The following is a 19,233-nucleotide window of genomic DNA, read 5'->3' as shown; positions in this document are numbered from 1 at the left end:
ACTGATACCAATGAGAAAGTCCATGGACAACCTGAGGAGTTGATATTGATTTTAAGATGATACTTGTTAAAAATGTGGGAGTAACTACTTGGGATCAAATAAAGGCAGAAGAAACTAGATACTATAATTCTATAAAGTGAATTCTCTGCTTCCCCTTCCTCCCCCTTCTCCCCACAGCTGCAATGCCTTTAATATAGAGGTAATTGTCTCATATCACGGATTTTACTGAGTCAGTAGGGTATAAAATAATTTTTTTAATTTTTTAAATATCCTGTTAAAACATGGAAAAGCTAAATGTTGGTTGAAAAATATAAGAAGTGTCAGGCTTAGCATAACTATTAGGGTCTTCTCTTGTTTCCTCTGTAGATGTTTTTCTTGGACCATACTAAAAATAATTATGCATTAGAATTTGATTTTATTGTTATAAATTTTATTAGAATAATAGAAAATAATACATACAGATAACCATAGGATACACACACAGGAATTTAAAGATAAACTTTATACTTTTCAATATGAAACAAAGTACATATCTCATGGAGATATATTGCTAGAAACGACATGAAACAATAGAGCAATCATCTGGAAAATGAAAAGTATAGGAACATATTTTAGGAATTACTAAATAATAAAAAGGTACAACCCCATTACATGTAGCATAAAATACAGGTATTGGAGAAAGTATTTCCCCACTTTTTGACTGGAAATATCAATGGTCATATGAAATCTACTAGTCATTTCAGATTATTTCTAGATATATACAGTATATACAGACCTTACAGAGAAAGTTATAAATATTTTTCTCCTTTATGTATAATGACTTTATCTTAAATCTAATCTCTAAATGTAAAGTCTCACTTTATGGCGATACCAGAATTTTGCTAATTCTTAATCTTTCTTGATATCTGAACTGTTGGTTTCAAATTCTGATATCTTTGCAAGTATGAACAAGTGCCTACAAAATGTGAAATTGGTCGGAAAGTGGTAAAAAATTGATTTTGCAATGTCAAACACTCAATCTGCTGATTTTCTATATTCTTTACATATTGCTATGAAGTCATGTCTTCAACAATTCTTTGCAAACCACATATTGAAAGACGAGTCATACATATCAAAGTCCGAAGCATCGCCTTGGTTCCATTACAAACTTAACTCAGGAATGAAAATGCCTGCCAGACTCACTCAAATAGGTGGTGAGATTTCATTAAAAAACCATCTCTGCCATCCACAAAAGAGAGGATTCCCTTAATGGAATTGGAAATTGAAATGAAGGTTTGTGTGGATTTTGTTTAATATTTGGGTTGAGATTCAGGTCATTCCTGATTTTCTCCTCCAGGTTTTAATAAAACCTGAAAACTTATTCATAGATGTGAAGGAAACAATTCCATTTTAATTTTTTTTTTAATTTTTAAGAAAGGATAAAATGTGATCATTTCCATTTTTATAATATCATTGAATGAAACAGAAACATTATCTAGGATGTGGAATGCAAGCTTGAAAAATCTAGGTTGGTCCTCATGATTTTTCTATGATTAAATAAATTAATAGTAACATTTTGCATAGGTCCACTGCATTTGGAGTGGCAAAGTACTTACACATTTCCTTCTTTATCTTTTAAAAACTAATTCATAAGGCAGAGGCTGATCAGATGGGTATTATTATCTCTACATTTTATAGATGAATAATTGAAAGGCATGGAGAGCAAAGCCATTTGTAAAGTCTCACAACCATTTAGTAGCCTAACAAACCAAATATTATTCTGCTAAGCTCCAGAGTAGCATTTTCCAGCATCCTTTTGAGTCCCCTGCCACCACCTTCCAACAGGATTTTTTTAACGTACTTTTGTCCTTGAGGATTTAAATCAGCATTTCAAAATGATACTGGCAAAGTCTTACAAATAATGCTGTTATAATGGGAAAACAGAATTTTTTAAATAAAAGAGTTTTTCAATGGGGAAAAAAATGTGTGTGTAAATATGAGAGTGTGTGAGTCTTTACCCATAGGCAGTGCTTAAACTCATAGCTTAAGAACATGTATATCAAAAGTCTGAAGTATGTAATATGTAAATTCCTTTGGTTTATCAAGTTAATATTAAGGCATTTCAGATTCCCCTAAAAGGATTTACTGTTTTTTTTAATTATATTCATATTTTACCTATAATGAAGTAGAAAGTTAAAAATAAGAGTTGAAAAAAACATGCATCATCACTGCATTTCATGAAAGCACTTTTTTTGGTAACCAATGAACTTTCCAATAAGTAATAAAAAAGAGTTAGTATCACCACAGGGCATTTACAGTAAAGAACAGCACTACAGGCAGATAACTTGATACAGGGCGGACACTGGAGATGGCTGATGTGGATCCTCTTGCATCCATAGCTGTCAAAGATGACAAAGAGCTCATTAGTACGGACACGACCAACATGCAGTCGGGGTATTAGAGACTGAATGTTTGTGCCCTCCCCAAAATTCATATGTTGAAATCCTAACCCCCATGTGATACTATTAGAAGGTGGCGCCTTTGAGAGGTGACACAGAATCTGCTGGTACCTTGATCTCAGGCTTCCCAGCCTCCAGAACTGTGAGAAATAGATGCCTTTTGTTTACAAGCCACCTGGTCTATGGAGTTTTGTCATATAGCAGCCTGAAGGGATGAAGACACAGGGCAAAAGCAATGGCTCTCCTATCAAAATCACATCATGAACCTACCCTGGGATCACAAGTTGTTATGAGCCTTCATTTTATTCATCGATGTAACATATACTAGTTGCCAAGAGTATCTATACAAACATTAATGTGTTTGAGTTTTCTTAAATGATTCCAGGCTTTGTTTACCTACTATTATTTAACTTTAATTGAAATGGGAAAAACAACTTAATCATTTTGAAAACAATTATACTTGATCACAAACAATTCTGAGATAATTCAATGGTTTAATTAAAGCAAGCTTCATTGGGTAAGGATTTGGAAAGTCTGTGCTTGCTTCTATTTTATGCATTTCCAGATAAATTATTACATACAATAAAAAGTATCATCTAAAAAAAAGCCATCAATAAAAGCTCCATTTTCTTAGAGATGGCCTTGTGCAGTCACTACTCCATGCAAGCTCAGCAAGACAGCAGATGTCAGATGAAAAGGCTACTTTTGACTCAGCAGCCCTAAAATGTTAAAAAATAGTGTCTATCCCTGCAAAAGCATAGAACTTATTTCTTTTAACGGTGCCACTTTGTCCATATTATAATGTTAACTCTATACTTTGCAGTATTCAGGGAACAAAAAGCATGTGTTAGTAATTTTAAAACCTAAATTAATCATAATAAACTAAACTTAATTCCTGATTTTATTCTATTGAAGTGCATGCAGTTTTAGAAATGTTTGTAGTCTGAGAAGGTTTTTACACTGAAGAACTAAGTTCTAAGTAGTTTCGTTTTCTTAGTACAGCTTAGTCTGTTTTAGTCTAAGTATAGCTGTCTCTATGATTCCATAGAAAGATAAAATTCTTCCAAGTTTTCATAGCTCCCTTTCTCTTCAGTTGGTAATGTCAGTCATTTTGTTTTCCAAGATTAAAGACAAAAAGTTCAATCTTGATTGCCCAATACTATAGACGAGGCTGGTCTCAATGAATGGAAACAGGGAACAAAGTTATTTATGTCACTAAGAACTGCAAAATAGAATATGAAGACAAAATGGGCTCTGCAGTACTTAAATTGAGGCCAGAAAACCCCAGACCTGGGATTTAAAAGTGAAGATAAAATTTCTTCTACCATCGGTATTCATAAAACATATATACCAAAGTCTGTTTTCCTTAACTCTAAAAGTGTAATTTCTATAGTAAGATAGCTTTCATTTGGATTTTGAAAGGAAAAGTTAGTGAGAACTTCCTTTGAACGTACATTTTTTTTTAAAAAGGTATCTTTTGGTTTGGCACCCATAAGTGACTTATGACCTTAACAATGTTAATTTTTCTATTTAAAAATTGATAAGACTTATCTATAATCTGTAGGAGGCAAACGATTGGAATATTAAAGATCTTAAAAACAGTGTGTGGGTTCAACACTGCCCTTGAGAAATGCTTAGGGAATGCGCTTTTTATAGGCAACCCAAAGGCAAATTTAGGCATAGCTCAGAATGAGGGAAAAAAATCAAATTAATAAAGTTTTACTAAATAGTTTTTGACATCTTTGCCTTCCGGTTTCATTTTTCTCCCTATTTTGCACCACTCTTGAGCTCCTCCTGAGCTCACCTCTCATATTCCAAAACCTCAGCCTTTGGATGAAAGGCATGCGGGGAAGAAAGAGTGGAAGGAGGGACCCTTATTGACTCACCATTGGAGGGTAGGAACACTGATGTAAACAAAGGAAACAATGGCTTCAGCCCACTTACTGGTGATTCGTGGAATCCTGATCTGTTCACTACTTGTCCCATCCCCTCCATCTGTTGTGGCCTTGACTTCAATAATGTAGTCCTCTTTTATGGGCAGCAAAAGTTCAGCTGAAGTTTTGTTTGTGTTCAGAACTTGCACATTATTTTGACTGCTAGTCCTATAGAAAACCTAAAATTCATGGACAGATACACTTATTTATTATACTGCCTGCTTTTATTTTCTTTGTAGAGCTTGTCATTCTGTAACTACCTTATTTTGTTTGTCTTTCTATGCCCACTAGAATATAAACTGCATTCACAGCTCTCTCAGTAGGTCTTAGATTAGGGATTAGAACACAGTAGAATCACACAGTTGTAAAAATTGAAAAGCGGGGGGCAGACTGAACCTCTTCCATGAAAGAGCTCACGTGGGTTGGGTGTTGGTGAGGCTGGAGAGGGAGAGAGCAATGCCATACAGTTTGCATCTTGAATGCCTGATCAAGGATATCAGAGACAATATTTTAAAGTAGTACATGGGTGAGCATCAAAAGTAGCAAACTGATTAACACACAATTTATAAATATTGTGTCCAAAGTTCCCACATGAGCAAAATGATTTAACTTTAAATCTATATTTAAAATATAAAAGATATTTTGGAAAAATGTCCATTTTATATAAAGCTTGATATCTACGTCAAGATTAGATTATAGAAACCGTATCATCAACGTTTAGAAACATTGATTTAAACCAAGAGCTTCCCTTGGAAAGTACTGCCAACAGTACGAAAATACAGCCCTGCAAATGATACGACTTACTTTATATCCTGTTACTTCTGATTCATTCTCCATGGCTTTAACTTGCTCCCAATTAAGTAACACTTTAGTGTCTGTGGCATTCCAAACAACATTTCCGGGTGGCTGACTGGGAGCTTGAAATGCAAAATGAGAAAGGAAAACAGATTTGAGCATGGAGTGCTATGTTACATGGAGGAGGTAAATGACTATCTCAGGGGGCTAGTGGAAGCGGGGCAGTATCTCTTTGGTAATGTACGGTGTATCAATGGAATCAGAAAAACGAAGAGTAGCTAAACTTCCTTTTAAAAGGGCATTTCACTTAAACTGTGAGATCATTCATTTTATCATACTCATCATATAGTTTAGGGCCTTTCACACTTAACTGCACTGTATCTCCCAGAAAACACATTGATAGTGGCAATAAGGAAATTCCTTTCTCCACCACTAGAGGACACCTGGTGATGAGCAGAGGGGACTGCTGTGACAGACACAGAGCCTGAGAAATTGCCAAATGAGCAGATTACAGTCACACGAAATGAAGTGTGGATGATTTTCGAGCCAGCCTTGTATGATGAGATGGGCAAAACTGGAAGCAATCAAAAATAAGAATTACTTAGATTTATTCCCATGAAGTAATAGCTACACACATGAGAAATGGCAATGGAGAGTCTATATTTCCAAGTCTTCATTTTCCAAGTTCAAATCGCTTTTTGAGAAAAATAAGGCAAAACACCAAAAAGTTAATGAGAATTCCACTAGTGAATTAATGAAACTCTCTGAGGTTTATAAACATGGATTTATAGTTTAGTTTCTTCTCACAAACGCCGGATAGTAAATGCATGCTGGGTGTGGGGGTGGGAGGTGGTCGGTAGCATTTGTCAATAGCAACACAGATGGGACACTGAAAATTCAGTGTCTTGTCAATCACAGAACAACAAACATAATGTCATTCATTGAACAATGGCACCACAACTGCCCCAAATAGTGCTGAAATACGTTGTACTTGTGGATTTAACCACAGAGTGTGATTTGGAGAACTGAATTTGCAATGGGAAAATGATATAAAAGATTGACTGTCCACAGAAATTTCTAAACACTGATTCATGCCATGAGGGAAATACAGCTGGACTTACAGATGGGAACAGCTCAAATGCCTTCCCATCTAATGATACCACCAAATGAGACTGTATTCCCCATAGATTCTTGTGCTTACTGTCTCCCTTTTAACACTATTCTAGGTTGCTTCAAATTTTTGTGACCTGGTATTAACAGTGAGCTTAGGTCAGCTAAGACTGTCCAAGCTGCAATCCTTTGATAACAAACATAAATAAATAATAGCAGTGGCTTAGAGTTGAAATACTAATGACCATGTTCTGGTTGCTCAGTCCAAATGATATGAATGCACAATTGTTAGAACATATTCCCAAATTCTGTTATTCCTTGTGGCCTGACACCAGTTTAAAAAAGATAAGTTTGACTTGATGCAGCTAAGATATATTTCATCATGGTTTGTTCTACTTCAAGATGAATGCTTGGATGTTATAGAAAGTTTGAGTAATTTTGGTTGAATTACCTATTCTAACACCAGCCTCGAAAGAGAAATGACTGCAAATATAACATTGGGGTTTATCCTGTTTGAGTCCCAAAATAGATGACCTGAATGAGTTCAGCCTGAAATAAATACTTTTGAAATGACAACAAGAAAAAAAAAAAAGGAAAAGGGAAAGGAAGGGAAAAATAAAAGGTTTGTTCTCTGCCTGACTGATCTTTTTGAACATAGTGTTTCCTGAGCATCAGATACTCAGGCACCATTTTTGTCATTTTTGCTATTTTTAAAAAATTGACTCTATTTAAAAAATATATAAACATCTATTTTAGCCTCTGTCAATAATATTTACACAATAATGAGCTTGATATGCTAGTTACATTTTTGGAGTACTCTCTAAAATAAATAAAGCTAATACTTCATTTCAAAATTTTAAAAATGTTTGTGAACCACCTTAAAAATCATCCCTCTTACTTCCCTCGTAAGAATAACACTATCTTGGAAATTCTGGACCAGACAAACTTTCTTCCATGTTTACAATTCTATTATTGTATAACTATGCTTAGTAAACATCTATAATGCATTAGACATTTCAGAATGCTCTTGATGTAATATAATTTACTTAATCCTCATTACATTGCATTGTAACAATACTCATTGCTCTACATAGGTCATTTGGACCCAGAGAGTTAAAAAAAAAAAAAAAGATTGTATACTCATGTTCATAGCAGCATTATTCATAATACCCAAAGTGTGGCAGCAACTCAACTGTCCATTAACAGATGACTGGATAGACAAAATGTGGTGCATATATACAATGGAATGTTATCCAGCCTTAAGGAATGACATTCTGATACATGCTATTAAAGATCAATGAACATCGAAGATGTGGTAAATGAAATAAGGTAGTCACAAAAAGACAAATACTGTATGATTCCCCTAATATGAGAAATTTAGAGTAGTAAAACTCATAGAGATGGAAAGTAGAATGGTAGTTGCCAGAGGCTGGGGAAGGAGGAAATGGGAATTGTTTGATTGATACAGAGTTTCAATTCTGCCAGTTGAAAGAAGTTTTGGAGATCTGCACAGCAATGTGAATGTACATGACACTAATGAGTTGCATGTTTAAAAATGGTTAAGGTGGTAAATTTTATGTTATGTGTACTTTACTATAATTAAAAATTTAGAAAAACTTGCTAAGATAAACCAGTGAGAGCTCTGTTTAATTCCTCTGCTCCTTGGGAAGATAATGCTTTTGGTGGTTTTTTTTTTTTTTTTGCCTCTTACTGATATTAGTCTTGGCCATGGATCTTATGGTTCTCTGTCCATAGAAACACGTATTTCCCCTTCTTACTGGCATCTCATGGACATGAGGCTCCATCATACAACTTGTTTCAACCAATGGAATAGGAGCAAAAGGGAAATGGTCCTCTTCCAAGTGGTAGCTTTAAAAACCACTGAAGAACATGGTTTTTGCTTTTCTCATCTTTCCCTCTGTCACGAGACCAACATGTCTCAGAGCCTTGCTTTTCTTTCAGTCTGGGTCCTGGAGTGAAGATGGAATGAATCAGGTTTGAATCTCACTCATGATGGGTGAGTAAGAAACCTTTGTAGTTTTAGGCCACTGAGATTTGGGGATTTGTGGGACTCCAACCTAGACTAGCCTAAAGTGACTGCTACAGCAGTTAAGCAGTATTTAAATGACTTTGAAGCAACACAGTGAACTTTGTAAAAGCATGGAGCCATGTAATGAAGTAGGAATGGGCAGGAAATACTTGATAACTTATCTTTTCTAAGACATCTAATTTTACCTTTTGTATTCTAACTTGTATGGAAGTGTAACCAAGAATATGTTGATTGAGTTCCAACCTTTATTAGATCTAACTTGATATGAGGTCTACATTTTGAAATGTTTTAGAAATCATTCGTCAGCATTCATATCCTACAGAGTTTTTTCTCTGTCAACTCAATTTCTATTGTTGATAGTATGCTAACATAGGAAAAAATGATAAAAACGAATTCAAGTCTAGCAAGAAGGTGGGATATCACTCGATTATAGCACAATGCTAACTGACAGGCTATAAAATTATTTAAATAATGTCAAATGTTCCATACCAAAATAATATTATCTTGAAAATTTTTTATTGTTATTGTTTCTCATGATCCTCTGTGCTTTTGATTTTCAAACTCCTCGACATCAGCTTTATGAATTTTGCTTTATAAAGTGATTACTGTCATATTACCATGATTAGATGAAGCTGAGAAGCAGGAAATATAAGACATGTCCACCAACAGGAAAATGGCTAAATAAATTGTGGTGTTTATCACAAAGGAATATTATACACACATAGTTATGATACAGTATACGGGTAGCTAACTATATAGCATAATCTCCACTGTACAGGAGAAACATTCCATAGAATATAAGTCTGGAAACAAAGACAAAGGATATTAATGAAGATAAAAGTGATAGGATTATGGGTGATTTTTAATTTTCTTCTCTACGATTTTCTTTTTTCCCAAATTTTCTACAATGATTATGTTTTCCTTTATATGATAAAAAAGTGGAGGTTGTGAAATTAGAGAATATTATTTTCCAGAGTTTTCAAGGGTGATGTCTCCACAGTGGTTACAGTGAAGCTGGCATTTTGCTTTCAAAATATGAAATTTTAAAAACATATACTTGCTGTGTGATTAATTATACAAAACTCAGGATGTTTCTCGACTCTTTTTTCCTCGGCCACCTGATGGTAATAAGATGACTTACACGATAAATGGTTGTTATCACCCAGTCGCTAGAAGGTACACTTCGCACTTGTACTTCACTTAAGATGATCATTAACATTTGTAATTAAGCTGCTTAAACATGGGACATTGTGCAAAAGTCAAGTAGCCAAAAGCCACTTTCTCCCCAATAATGAGATGTATTTGTCTTAAAATCATTGAAACTGTTATTATTAGATATAATTTCTTATCATAGGAAATTGACTCAATATTTTAAAATACAACAAAAACATTTACTTTTCAACTCATCTGACACTTAGAAAACGGTGGCCTTAGGGTCCAACCTAGAACACCAGGAAAGGTCTATCTTTGACTTTTGGTTTTCAATGTCTGGGAATTTCCTTGTACAAAATTTCTCCTTCTTTGGATAATAAAAATATTTGAAATTGTAAGCTATAAGCAGGACATTTACAATTGTCTAGGGGATTCATAGGCAAGTGGGGCAGATTTTCAAAAAAGTGCCAAAGCTCTTACAAAATAAGTTCTTAAGATTTGCACATTTGGCCAGAGGACTTACTTCATTCTATATTAGCTAAAACTTCTGTCTTAATTCTGGTAAAGATATTGTTATGTTTTTTCACAGCTAACAAAATCTGGAATGACTTTGCTGAAGCCCATAGACAGGGGAAAAAACACTCCCAAATTTGAGGAATGCACATTAATAAGCAGTGCATTCCATCACTGTATGTCTGATTTGTGGTGTGTCACACACGAAGATGGTTAGGTCACGTGCATATGTGGGATGTGATACTCAGAAAAGTCAACAAATAGCATTCAGTCACCTAGAGAGAAATTCCCTTTTGGTCTTCCCATGACTTTGAAGAGAAAGTTGGATTTGGTGGAGACTAGGTCTTTCATATCCTTTCAATAGTAACGTCACAAACGAAGAGGGAGCAGATTTAGATGTTTCTGTAGGCAAGAATATGTTGCTAATCTTTAAAAGAGAAGGTGACATTTTTTCCATTGTATTTATTATTATTAAACTTATTTAACATCTATTTATGATAATGATACTGATTCTCCATTTCTCAGACAGAACGTTTGTTTCCATTTTATTTTAAAATTTATTTAAGTAATAATGGTAAATCCATGTTTAAGAAAAGATATTGGGTACATATTAGTAGAGGAGACTGACACAAAAGGCAAAAATTGAGAAGGTGCATCACATATAAAATTTGGGAAACCTTACATTAACATGTATCTTGAGCCAAAACTTACACTGGATGATTATAAAATTAAGTTGTGTATATGAAAACTTTAGAACTTCAAAATTATGTGTTTGAGGAAGGAATAGTCACTTTACCAAAACTCTCTGAAATATTCAGACTTATATTCTTTTAGTGCTCATCTTACTCACATTTCCTTTTCACTTCCTGAAGACACACTTTATTGGTTTCCTTAAATTCAGGCAACTGATTTTGGTTCTACTTACATGGATGAGCATTTCATTGGAAAGAACGAAAACTCACATGCAAACTGGATTGTGCCATTTAATATTCCTCTATTTTCCCAAGTAGACTCACCCGTCCAATAATTAGTGAAGGCATAAAAAGACACATCCCCGGGGGATTCTGGGCATTACTGAAATAATGGAGTGGAATTTACTGAAATGGGGAACAGTGTGGTAGAGACAGGTTTTAGATGGGGTGGAAAGAGCAATCAAGAGCTGTTTTATTAATAGAAATATTCAGGTTGAGATCTTACCCCACAACTCTTAAGGATGTTGTTTTGAGTGCCTGGATCCATCCATGCTGAAAGTCAAGATGACTACTTGACTTTTTGGTTATAAAAAGCAGAATATTTGTCCTACAGAGTCTTTCTCGCAAACTCTGAACACAAAACTCTCAATATGTTTCCTTTTAGAAACCAACACACTTCATCATTTTTAAGCCATCTGCAAATTTCCCTCATGAGTCCCTTTAGATGGAAGATGTCAAGAGTTAGCTCTCTTTGGGTTGCAAGTGACAGAAAGCTGCCTTAGATTACTTAAAGAGGCTAATTAGTATTTACCTTAAAAATGCTTTTTAAAAAACACAAGTATTTGGATATCAAAAATTAAGTGTTTAATGAAAGCTACGGTACTTAACTTGAGAATCCTTGTGTTATTTTACCTTAATCAGAAATATCACCCAAGATCTGTATTGACATAAAACTTTGCATGTAGAATTCCATAATGATGAGCACAAAAAACTTGCACATTTTGAGCAAGACGGTAAAGAACTACAGCATGTGTTTTGAACTCACAGTGTGCAGTCAAGAGGAAGTATGTTTGATTAATAATAGTACTTGAGGGTGGCCTGCCTCTTTGGGTTTCTTTCATCCATTCAACATCTAATGAGTAGTTCCCATGTGCTGGGAACTGAGGATGGGTGAAAAAGACACAGACGGACTCTCTCCCTACAAAGTTTACAGTCCAGAGGGGAAGAAAGATGGCAAGCAAATCAAAAATGTTATTTTAATTCTTTATGCCCGAGGCAGAGGGATCGTTCTCTTCCTAGTGATAATCACAAGAACCTTACCAAAATTCTTAACTAGGATTTGAAGCTAAACCACATCACAGCTTAGGGTGACTATTAAGAGCTACCAGTAACAATATTATAAATGGCTATAAAAGATTCTAGTTTACTTGTAATTTGGTACATGCTTAAAATATTATTAACATAAAATTTTAAAAGTAACATGTGTTCTTCATATACAATTTTAGGATGATTAGGGATTTTAACTATCTGTATGAATTTCACACCCAGTGTAGGAAATGTTCCCTAATAACACCTACAGATCAACATGCAGACTCCAGTTGAATTGCAGCAATAGGAGTGCGTTATTTTTGAGAGATTTTATTTTATCCAGTTGTTGGAATTCCCAACAGACTACAGCTCCATGAACATAGAAGTCCTATCTACCTTTGTTCACCTTACCCAGTTCTTAAGCACAGAGAAATATCACAATAAACACAGTGTAAATGAGTCATGAATATTCTAATTATGTGGTTGAAAGAGAGGATAACACAGTGGTTAAGACTGGATTTGGATGCCTAACCTGTTATTTACTCTGTGATCTCAGTAAAGTTATATAAAACCGTGTACCTCAGCTTCCTTATCTCTAAGGTGAGGATACTAATAGCTTCCAAGGCATGGTGTTGCTGTGGGAATTAAGAATCAATATAGGAAAAGTGCTGAGAACCATAACTGGAAATTGCTTGTAAGTATTAGCCATTAATACCATAACTAACATCATCATTGTTATGTGCAAATTTGTATTTCAGATTGGGCGTTTATATGCTATTTCTAAATTATAAAGGGATTTTTCTTCTTTTTAAAATTTTATTTCATTCATGCTTTATTATCATGATATTTCTATTGATTTCTAATCAGTCTCTTTCTTCTGTCTTACCAATTCACTAAGTTCTTCACTGATTCTACCATGAATGACATCACACTGTCTTTTACAGCTATAATTTCCCAGCAAGTAATCAAGTCAATAAGAATTTGTGATTGATGCTGTGGTTTGAATATATAAATAATAAGGTATATTTAAGCCTTACTAATTCAGAATTGTTTTTGAGAAAAATCAAACATATTTAGTAAAAAGTAATATATACAGAATATTTTCAATTTCTGTATTTCTAAACCCATATGCTCCTTGGTCTAACAGGAATCACGTGTTATAAATAAGTGGTTGAGTCAGACTCCCCCTAATAATTAGTTAAGAATAATGTCAAATTATTGTTAGTTGGTTGCTAACAAATGGATGTTACTAAAGGGATTCAAATGGTTTCTTGCTAAACTTTTGCTCTGCAATGATCAATATATTAGCAAGTTGTGGCCACACTTTTTTCTATAGATAATACAAAGATAAAGATATGAACTTCTCAAATCAAATTAACACTGGTTAATTAACATTTAAAGTACTGGAATTATGCTTTATATATATATTTTAAAGTATTCTTAAAATGCTACCCAATCATTCAATCCAATCTTATTGGCATTTTTTAGCAATTTCAGCCAACAAATATATGTTTTTAAAAAAATTTGTGAATGATATATGGAAACAGAAATACATTAATGAAACTGGCAACTAAGCAAAACTGTCTCATTCTTATATGAAGCTAGTTAAGCAAATGTTTTTACTAAATTAAGAAATTTTGAAAATAAATTAAGAAAACAATTTCCTGCAAGTAAAAGTATCATTGTACTAAAGTGACCTAATCCCGGCATGTCACACTTTCCTCACCTTTAAAATGGAGATAACAATGATACTCCCCTCATGTGGGTAATTATGAGGATTAAATGTGGAAATGAACATAAGGTACTTGTGACACAGAATATTTCCAATCACTGTTAGCTATGATGATGACAATGACAACAGCAACTCAGATGGTTGCATTGTGAGAAAGCAGCAATGCAACACAAAGATTAAACATACAGTGTGCTATCAGTTTAACTGAAATATGTGTGGGAAACTCCAAAATTGTTAATCACTGACTTCTTGGAGTAATTATAACTCATAATTGGACTGGCGCACTTAGCTGTGAATAATACATAGTTAACCAAAACTCAGCTTTGAAGGCAACACTGACATCTCTGGTTAGATTTTTAAAAGTATCACTATATTCATGTGGACCAACATCTTCTGATGATAACCTTTTAATGTACATTGCCATTTTTTGAATAAGTAGAAAAGAATAAAGAAGAAAAAACCTCCTACTTCTTTAGCATAAACTTATCAGAAATCCTCAAGTTTGGGGAAACTAAAAATACATGGAAGTAAACCCAACTAAGCTCATGACATTTTAAAAAAAAAGAATAGATGTAACTTAACATCCACACTAAGATTTTTCAAAAGGTGCACATGCACTTTTATATGGAGTCTCTATCTAAAGATTTAGGGATATCATGAAGACAAGTCTATGTGGGGCTCTGTGTTTACAAGTGTCTGCAGTTACGTTTGTATAATCCAGTGGGATTAATGACTTGGGTGGTCCATTTAAAATGATAAAGGCAGCTATCATTTTTTAATGCAAACTCTTTTTCAAAAAATAAGCATATACGTACGAGTTTTCTTGGTGGTAGCATTAACTGTGGCACTAAAGGGACCAGCCCCAGCGCTGTTGTAAGCCCGGACAGCTGTGTAATATGCCAAGTTGCTCTTCAGGCCCTGGAGTCTAGCTGACGTCTCATTTCCTGCCACTTTCACTTTGCTTGAAGATTCCTCCTTTCCTCCACTATTCCAGTATCGCACCTGGTGGACAGAAGATATCAAACATGCTAAAGTTTGACAAAATACTGCCCTTTCCATTTAGTGATTTTCATTAAAATGGGTTCTGTGATTTATATTCTAGTTCAGTCAAAAAATATCTGCCGAGGACCTACTATGTGCTAGGTGCTACATTAGGCTCTGTGTCACAGCAGTGAAAATAGAGAAAAGGGACTCTAGGAGGAAACAAGTAATAAACAAGTAATTTAGGAACCAGATAAATTCAAAGAGAGTAAGGACTGAGTATGACCAGACTATAGCATTATAAAGGGAGAATGAAGGGAAAAATCTGCATAGCTAACAGATTGAGTTGCTCCCCTTTCTCAACCTTTAATCAACTCAGACCAAGCTTAGCTCCAGAATGTTGGCAGCCATGCATGAACTCCACTGGCGATCGGAGGTTCCTTCTGTGAAGAAAGTGAACTGTCAGAGAAAAGACCATTAAAAAGCCAGCTGGCCACTGGATTATCCCACAGCGATGGCCAAATGTCAGCAAGCCTACCTGTGTATGCAGAGCTGCAGCAGGAAAAAAGCAGTTAAAAGAGTTGATTTTAAATGTAAATACATATTAAAGCATTTGTATGTATATTTCATTATTCTGAACCACACAAAATGACTTTAGAGCTATTATAAAGACTTGTACATAAACAGTATCAGAATAAATGACAAAGGAGTGATAGAAAGAAGAATTAAGAGTAGAAAAAGAAAGATAAAAAAAATTTCCTTTTTTTTTACTTTTTTGATATTTTAATTTATTTTTTTTAATTTTTTTATTTCAGCATATTACAGGGGAACAAATGTTTAGGTTACGTATATTGCCTTCGCCCCACCCGAGTCAGAGCTTCACCGGTGCCCATCCCCCAGATGGTGCGCACCACATCCATTAGGTGTGAATATACCCATCCCCTCCTGCCCCCCAATCTGCCTGACATCTGATGAATGTTACTACTATACGTGCACTCAACTGTTGATCAGTTAAAACCAATTTGATGGTGAGTACACATGGTGCTTGTTTTTCTATTCTTGTGATACTTCACTTAGTAGAATGGGTTCCAGCTCTATCCAGGATAATACAAGAAGTGCTATATCACCATTGTTTTTTGTGGCTGAGTAGAACTCCATGGTATACATATACCACATTTTCTTAATCCACTCATGTATTGATGGGCACTTGGGTTGTTTCCACATCTTTGCAATTGTGAATTGTGCTGCTATAAACATGCTAGTGAGAAAAAAAATACATGTTTCCTAACCACCTCCAATTTATGCTATAAAGTTTTGCTACGCTTTGCTAGACAGTTGGATTGTCCATAAAGTAAATACAAAAACAAAACCACCAGCAACAAAACATACAAATAAACGGGTCATGAAAAGTACAACTACTCCTTGTATAGGAATAAGAGCAGGCGTTACCATTTGATTATCTGAAGCAGGGGCTGGACGGTTAACATAAATATATAAAGCAGCCTGTGTACGTATTAAAAGTGTAGGCATTTTTTTTTTTCACTTTGTAAAGAAACAGGTTCTTTCCTGGCCTTCTTGAAATATGTGGCTTTCTTGTTCCATACATCATGTTTCTACTCTTGATAGCAAAATATAAAAATAAGAAATCATTTTGCTAATCTGTACAAGTAAAGGGCAGTGTGAGCACAATGAAAATGGCAACTGCTCCCCAGTGCTCAGAGCCTCGGAGACCATAAAAACTTGGGACACTGGCAAGCGGGACAGCAAAGGGTTGTCTTAGAGATGGAACTCCCACAAACCGCTGGCTCACTGGGGAAAGTGAACCTGGTATTTACAGATCTTGTTTTATTTATTTATTTATTTATTTATTTATTTATTTATTTATTTATTTACTTTAAGAAAGCAGAACCCGGATTTTAATGTGAAATGTCCCACATTTAGGATTGGTTTAATTTTTTAAAGACACTGTGTGGGTTATACAAAATGTGTTTATAGGCTGCATAGGGTAACCAGTTTTAGTCCTCTGGGCAAAAGACACTAAAAGTTCCTGTTTTTTGAAAAAAAATGAACAAGTATAAAATTCTCTCTTAAAAAAATGGTAGAAAATATAAATCTCAGGGTTTTTAATAATTCTCCCAAATTAGCAAATTAATATTGTCCTAGGTCACTATTTTCCATGTATATGTGTATGTGGAATTATAGGCCCCATGAAATTCATACAAAATGCTGTTTTCATGTTGGTATTTATGTGCATTTCTCTTGGAAAAGAGTTATTAGTTTTTATAAGAATTTCAAAAGGAAATGTAAACCCAAATGATCAAGACTGAAGTGAATACATGTTTTTTTTTTATTATATAAAGCTATAGCCAAACAGTTAGTTCATACTAAAAGTTTGTATACACTCTAAACTCGCCAATATTAGACATTATAGGTGTTGTTAGATTTAGATGACTGCAAAATGATAAGACACTCTCTCTGCCCTTGAGAGCACTGTCTAGTTTTTAACTAAAGATGACACATAATCAATAATTATAATAAAATGTTATAAACAGCAGCGGATATAGCATATATTGGGAAAAATCACATAAGTATGAACAATAATCATCCTCATTTAAACAGAAGGGACGGTAGGGGCATGGCAGAGTTATATAATTCAATCAAGATCATACTGTCTAAACTTTAGTCTCTTGCTAAATTCCAATTCCTGGGCCATTCTTTTTCTGATATATCAAATTACTTCAATAAATGTTGCCCAAGAAAGTGTTCTTTAGGAGACTGATCTAAAGAAAAGATAAAAAAAATTTATAATTTGCACATGGAATCTCTTTCATAAATCCATTTATAGAAAGTACTTGAAGTTTCTTGATAGCAGTATGTTTTGAAGTGCTTTAACCAATCTCCATGTATCAGAATGAGAGACTTATTTTTAGATCTTAGTTGCTGAGAGCTATTAAAAATATTTAGACACAGAAAATTTGTACAAAACTTGAACTGATAGATAATTAAAATTGATTACATAATCTTAAATAGCTTTACTTAAAGAATTGAATATACATGCAACTAAAACATAAAGCAGTGTCATTAATATTGCTGATTATCTACAAATATTAAATTATGTTGATAAAAAATTTTACTTAAAAATGTTTATATAAGTTTAGATCAATTTTTAAAAAGAAGGAAAGACCCCATTTTTACTCTCAGTTGTGTTTTGGATTTAGATAGTAAACGTTTTGCACCAGAGAGAACAGGAGATCTCTATGCTAATTTGGACTTTATAGGCACAACCACAATAAGAGATGGAGAAGTAAAAGTGTCTAGGCTGAAAGAATAAATTTTGGAAATGTAATTGCTCAGAAAGAGTTAATATGAAGCTGACAGAACACGAAACTAGTTTCTGCAAAAGATGAGCAGAGAAATAAATATTGCAAACCACATGAGGAACCCTCGAACAAGAAAGCAAGCAAGCAGACCGGATCAGAGGAGATGAGCTACAACACACTGATCCGAAATGGACTTTAAATAATTCTATTTAGAATATCCAGATTTATTAAAGAAGGGACTAAATCTATCATGCAAGAATAAGAGATAAAGCGGTCGGGCGTGGTGGCTCACGCCTGTCATCCTAGCACTCTGGGAAGCCAAAGCGGGTGGATGGCTCGAGGTCAGGAGTTCGAGATCAGCCTGAGCAAGAGCAAGATCCCGTCTCTACTAAAAATAGAAAGAAGTTATATGGACATCTAAAATATATATATAGAAAAAAAACTTAGCCGGGCATGGTGGCACATGCCTGTAGTCCCAGCTACTTGGGAGGCTGAGGCAGGAGGATTGCTTGAGCCCAGGAGTTTGAGGTTGCTGTGAGCTAGGCTGACGCCACGGCACTCTGGCTAGGGTGACAGAGCGAGACTCTGTCTCAAAAAAAAAAAAAAAAAAAAAAAAAAGAATAGGAGATAAAGAAAAAGAAGATCATACAGATTTGAAAAGTCATAGGAGAACCTTTACACCTAAAAATTACAATTATTAAAAAAATCAAATCAGTGATAGAATTAAGCTAGACTTATGGTGGAAGAGGGAATTAATTAATCCAGAACATAGCCTGGACAAAGAAATAAAAATTACGAAACGAAAGTTGAGAGACACTGAAGATAAAATAAGTTCCAACCAGAGCTCCAGAGGGAGAAATTAAGGAAAAAGTAATAAAGGGAACATGGCTGAGAATTTTCCAGAACTGAAGAAACACAGGGATTTTCATATTGTAAATTCACTCTGAGTTTAGTGTGGGAAAAACAAAAGGCAAATCCACTGCAAAGGAGAGGATGATTAAAACTGAACTGTGGGCACCGCCAACGAGATCTCACACCCACACGCGGGCACAGACGCGGTGTCTGGGGCAGCGGCCGTGACATCCCGGCTGCAGCTCAAGCAAAGTGACAGGCCACGTATGAAAATAGTAGAAGGCTATTTTGACCCTCATTTAACCTTGGGTGAATCTTCAAAGTTAAGAGGGGCAATATGTGGCCTGTGATTTCAT

The 19,233-nt window shown here is 34.7% G+C and overlaps 1 protein-coding gene across 1 annotated transcript in view; it reads right to left on the bottom strand.

The window, feature by feature from the left end:
- Nucleotides 1-413: 413 nt before the first annotated feature.
- The window catches only part of CNTN3 (contactin 3), a 239,404-nt gene continuing 220,584 nt past the window's right edge, over nt 414-19,233 (bottom strand). Inside the window, exons 19-22 of the mRNA XM_045529894.1 lie at nt 14,540-14,726; nt 5,177-5,289; nt 4,383-4,551; nt 414-2,378 (exon numbers count right to left, since the gene is read on the bottom strand). Of these exons, the coding sequence (XP_045385850.1) occupies nt 2,278-2,378; nt 4,383-4,551; nt 5,177-5,289; nt 14,540-14,726 (570 nt within the window). The 3' untranslated portion in view covers nt 414-2,277. The remainder of the gene's footprint in view (nt 2,379-4,382; nt 4,552-5,176; nt 5,290-14,539; nt 14,727-19,233) is intronic.

The sequence above is a fragment of the Lemur catta genome, chromosome 18 (genome assembly GCF_020740605.2).
Source record: "Lemur catta isolate mLemCat1 chromosome 18, mLemCat1.pri, whole genome shotgun sequence".
NCBI lineage: Eukaryota > Metazoa > Chordata > Mammalia > Primates > Lemuridae > Lemur > Lemur catta.
The sequence above is the reverse complement of the archived record's forward strand: the minus strand, read 5'-3'. Positions and strand labels throughout refer to the sequence as shown.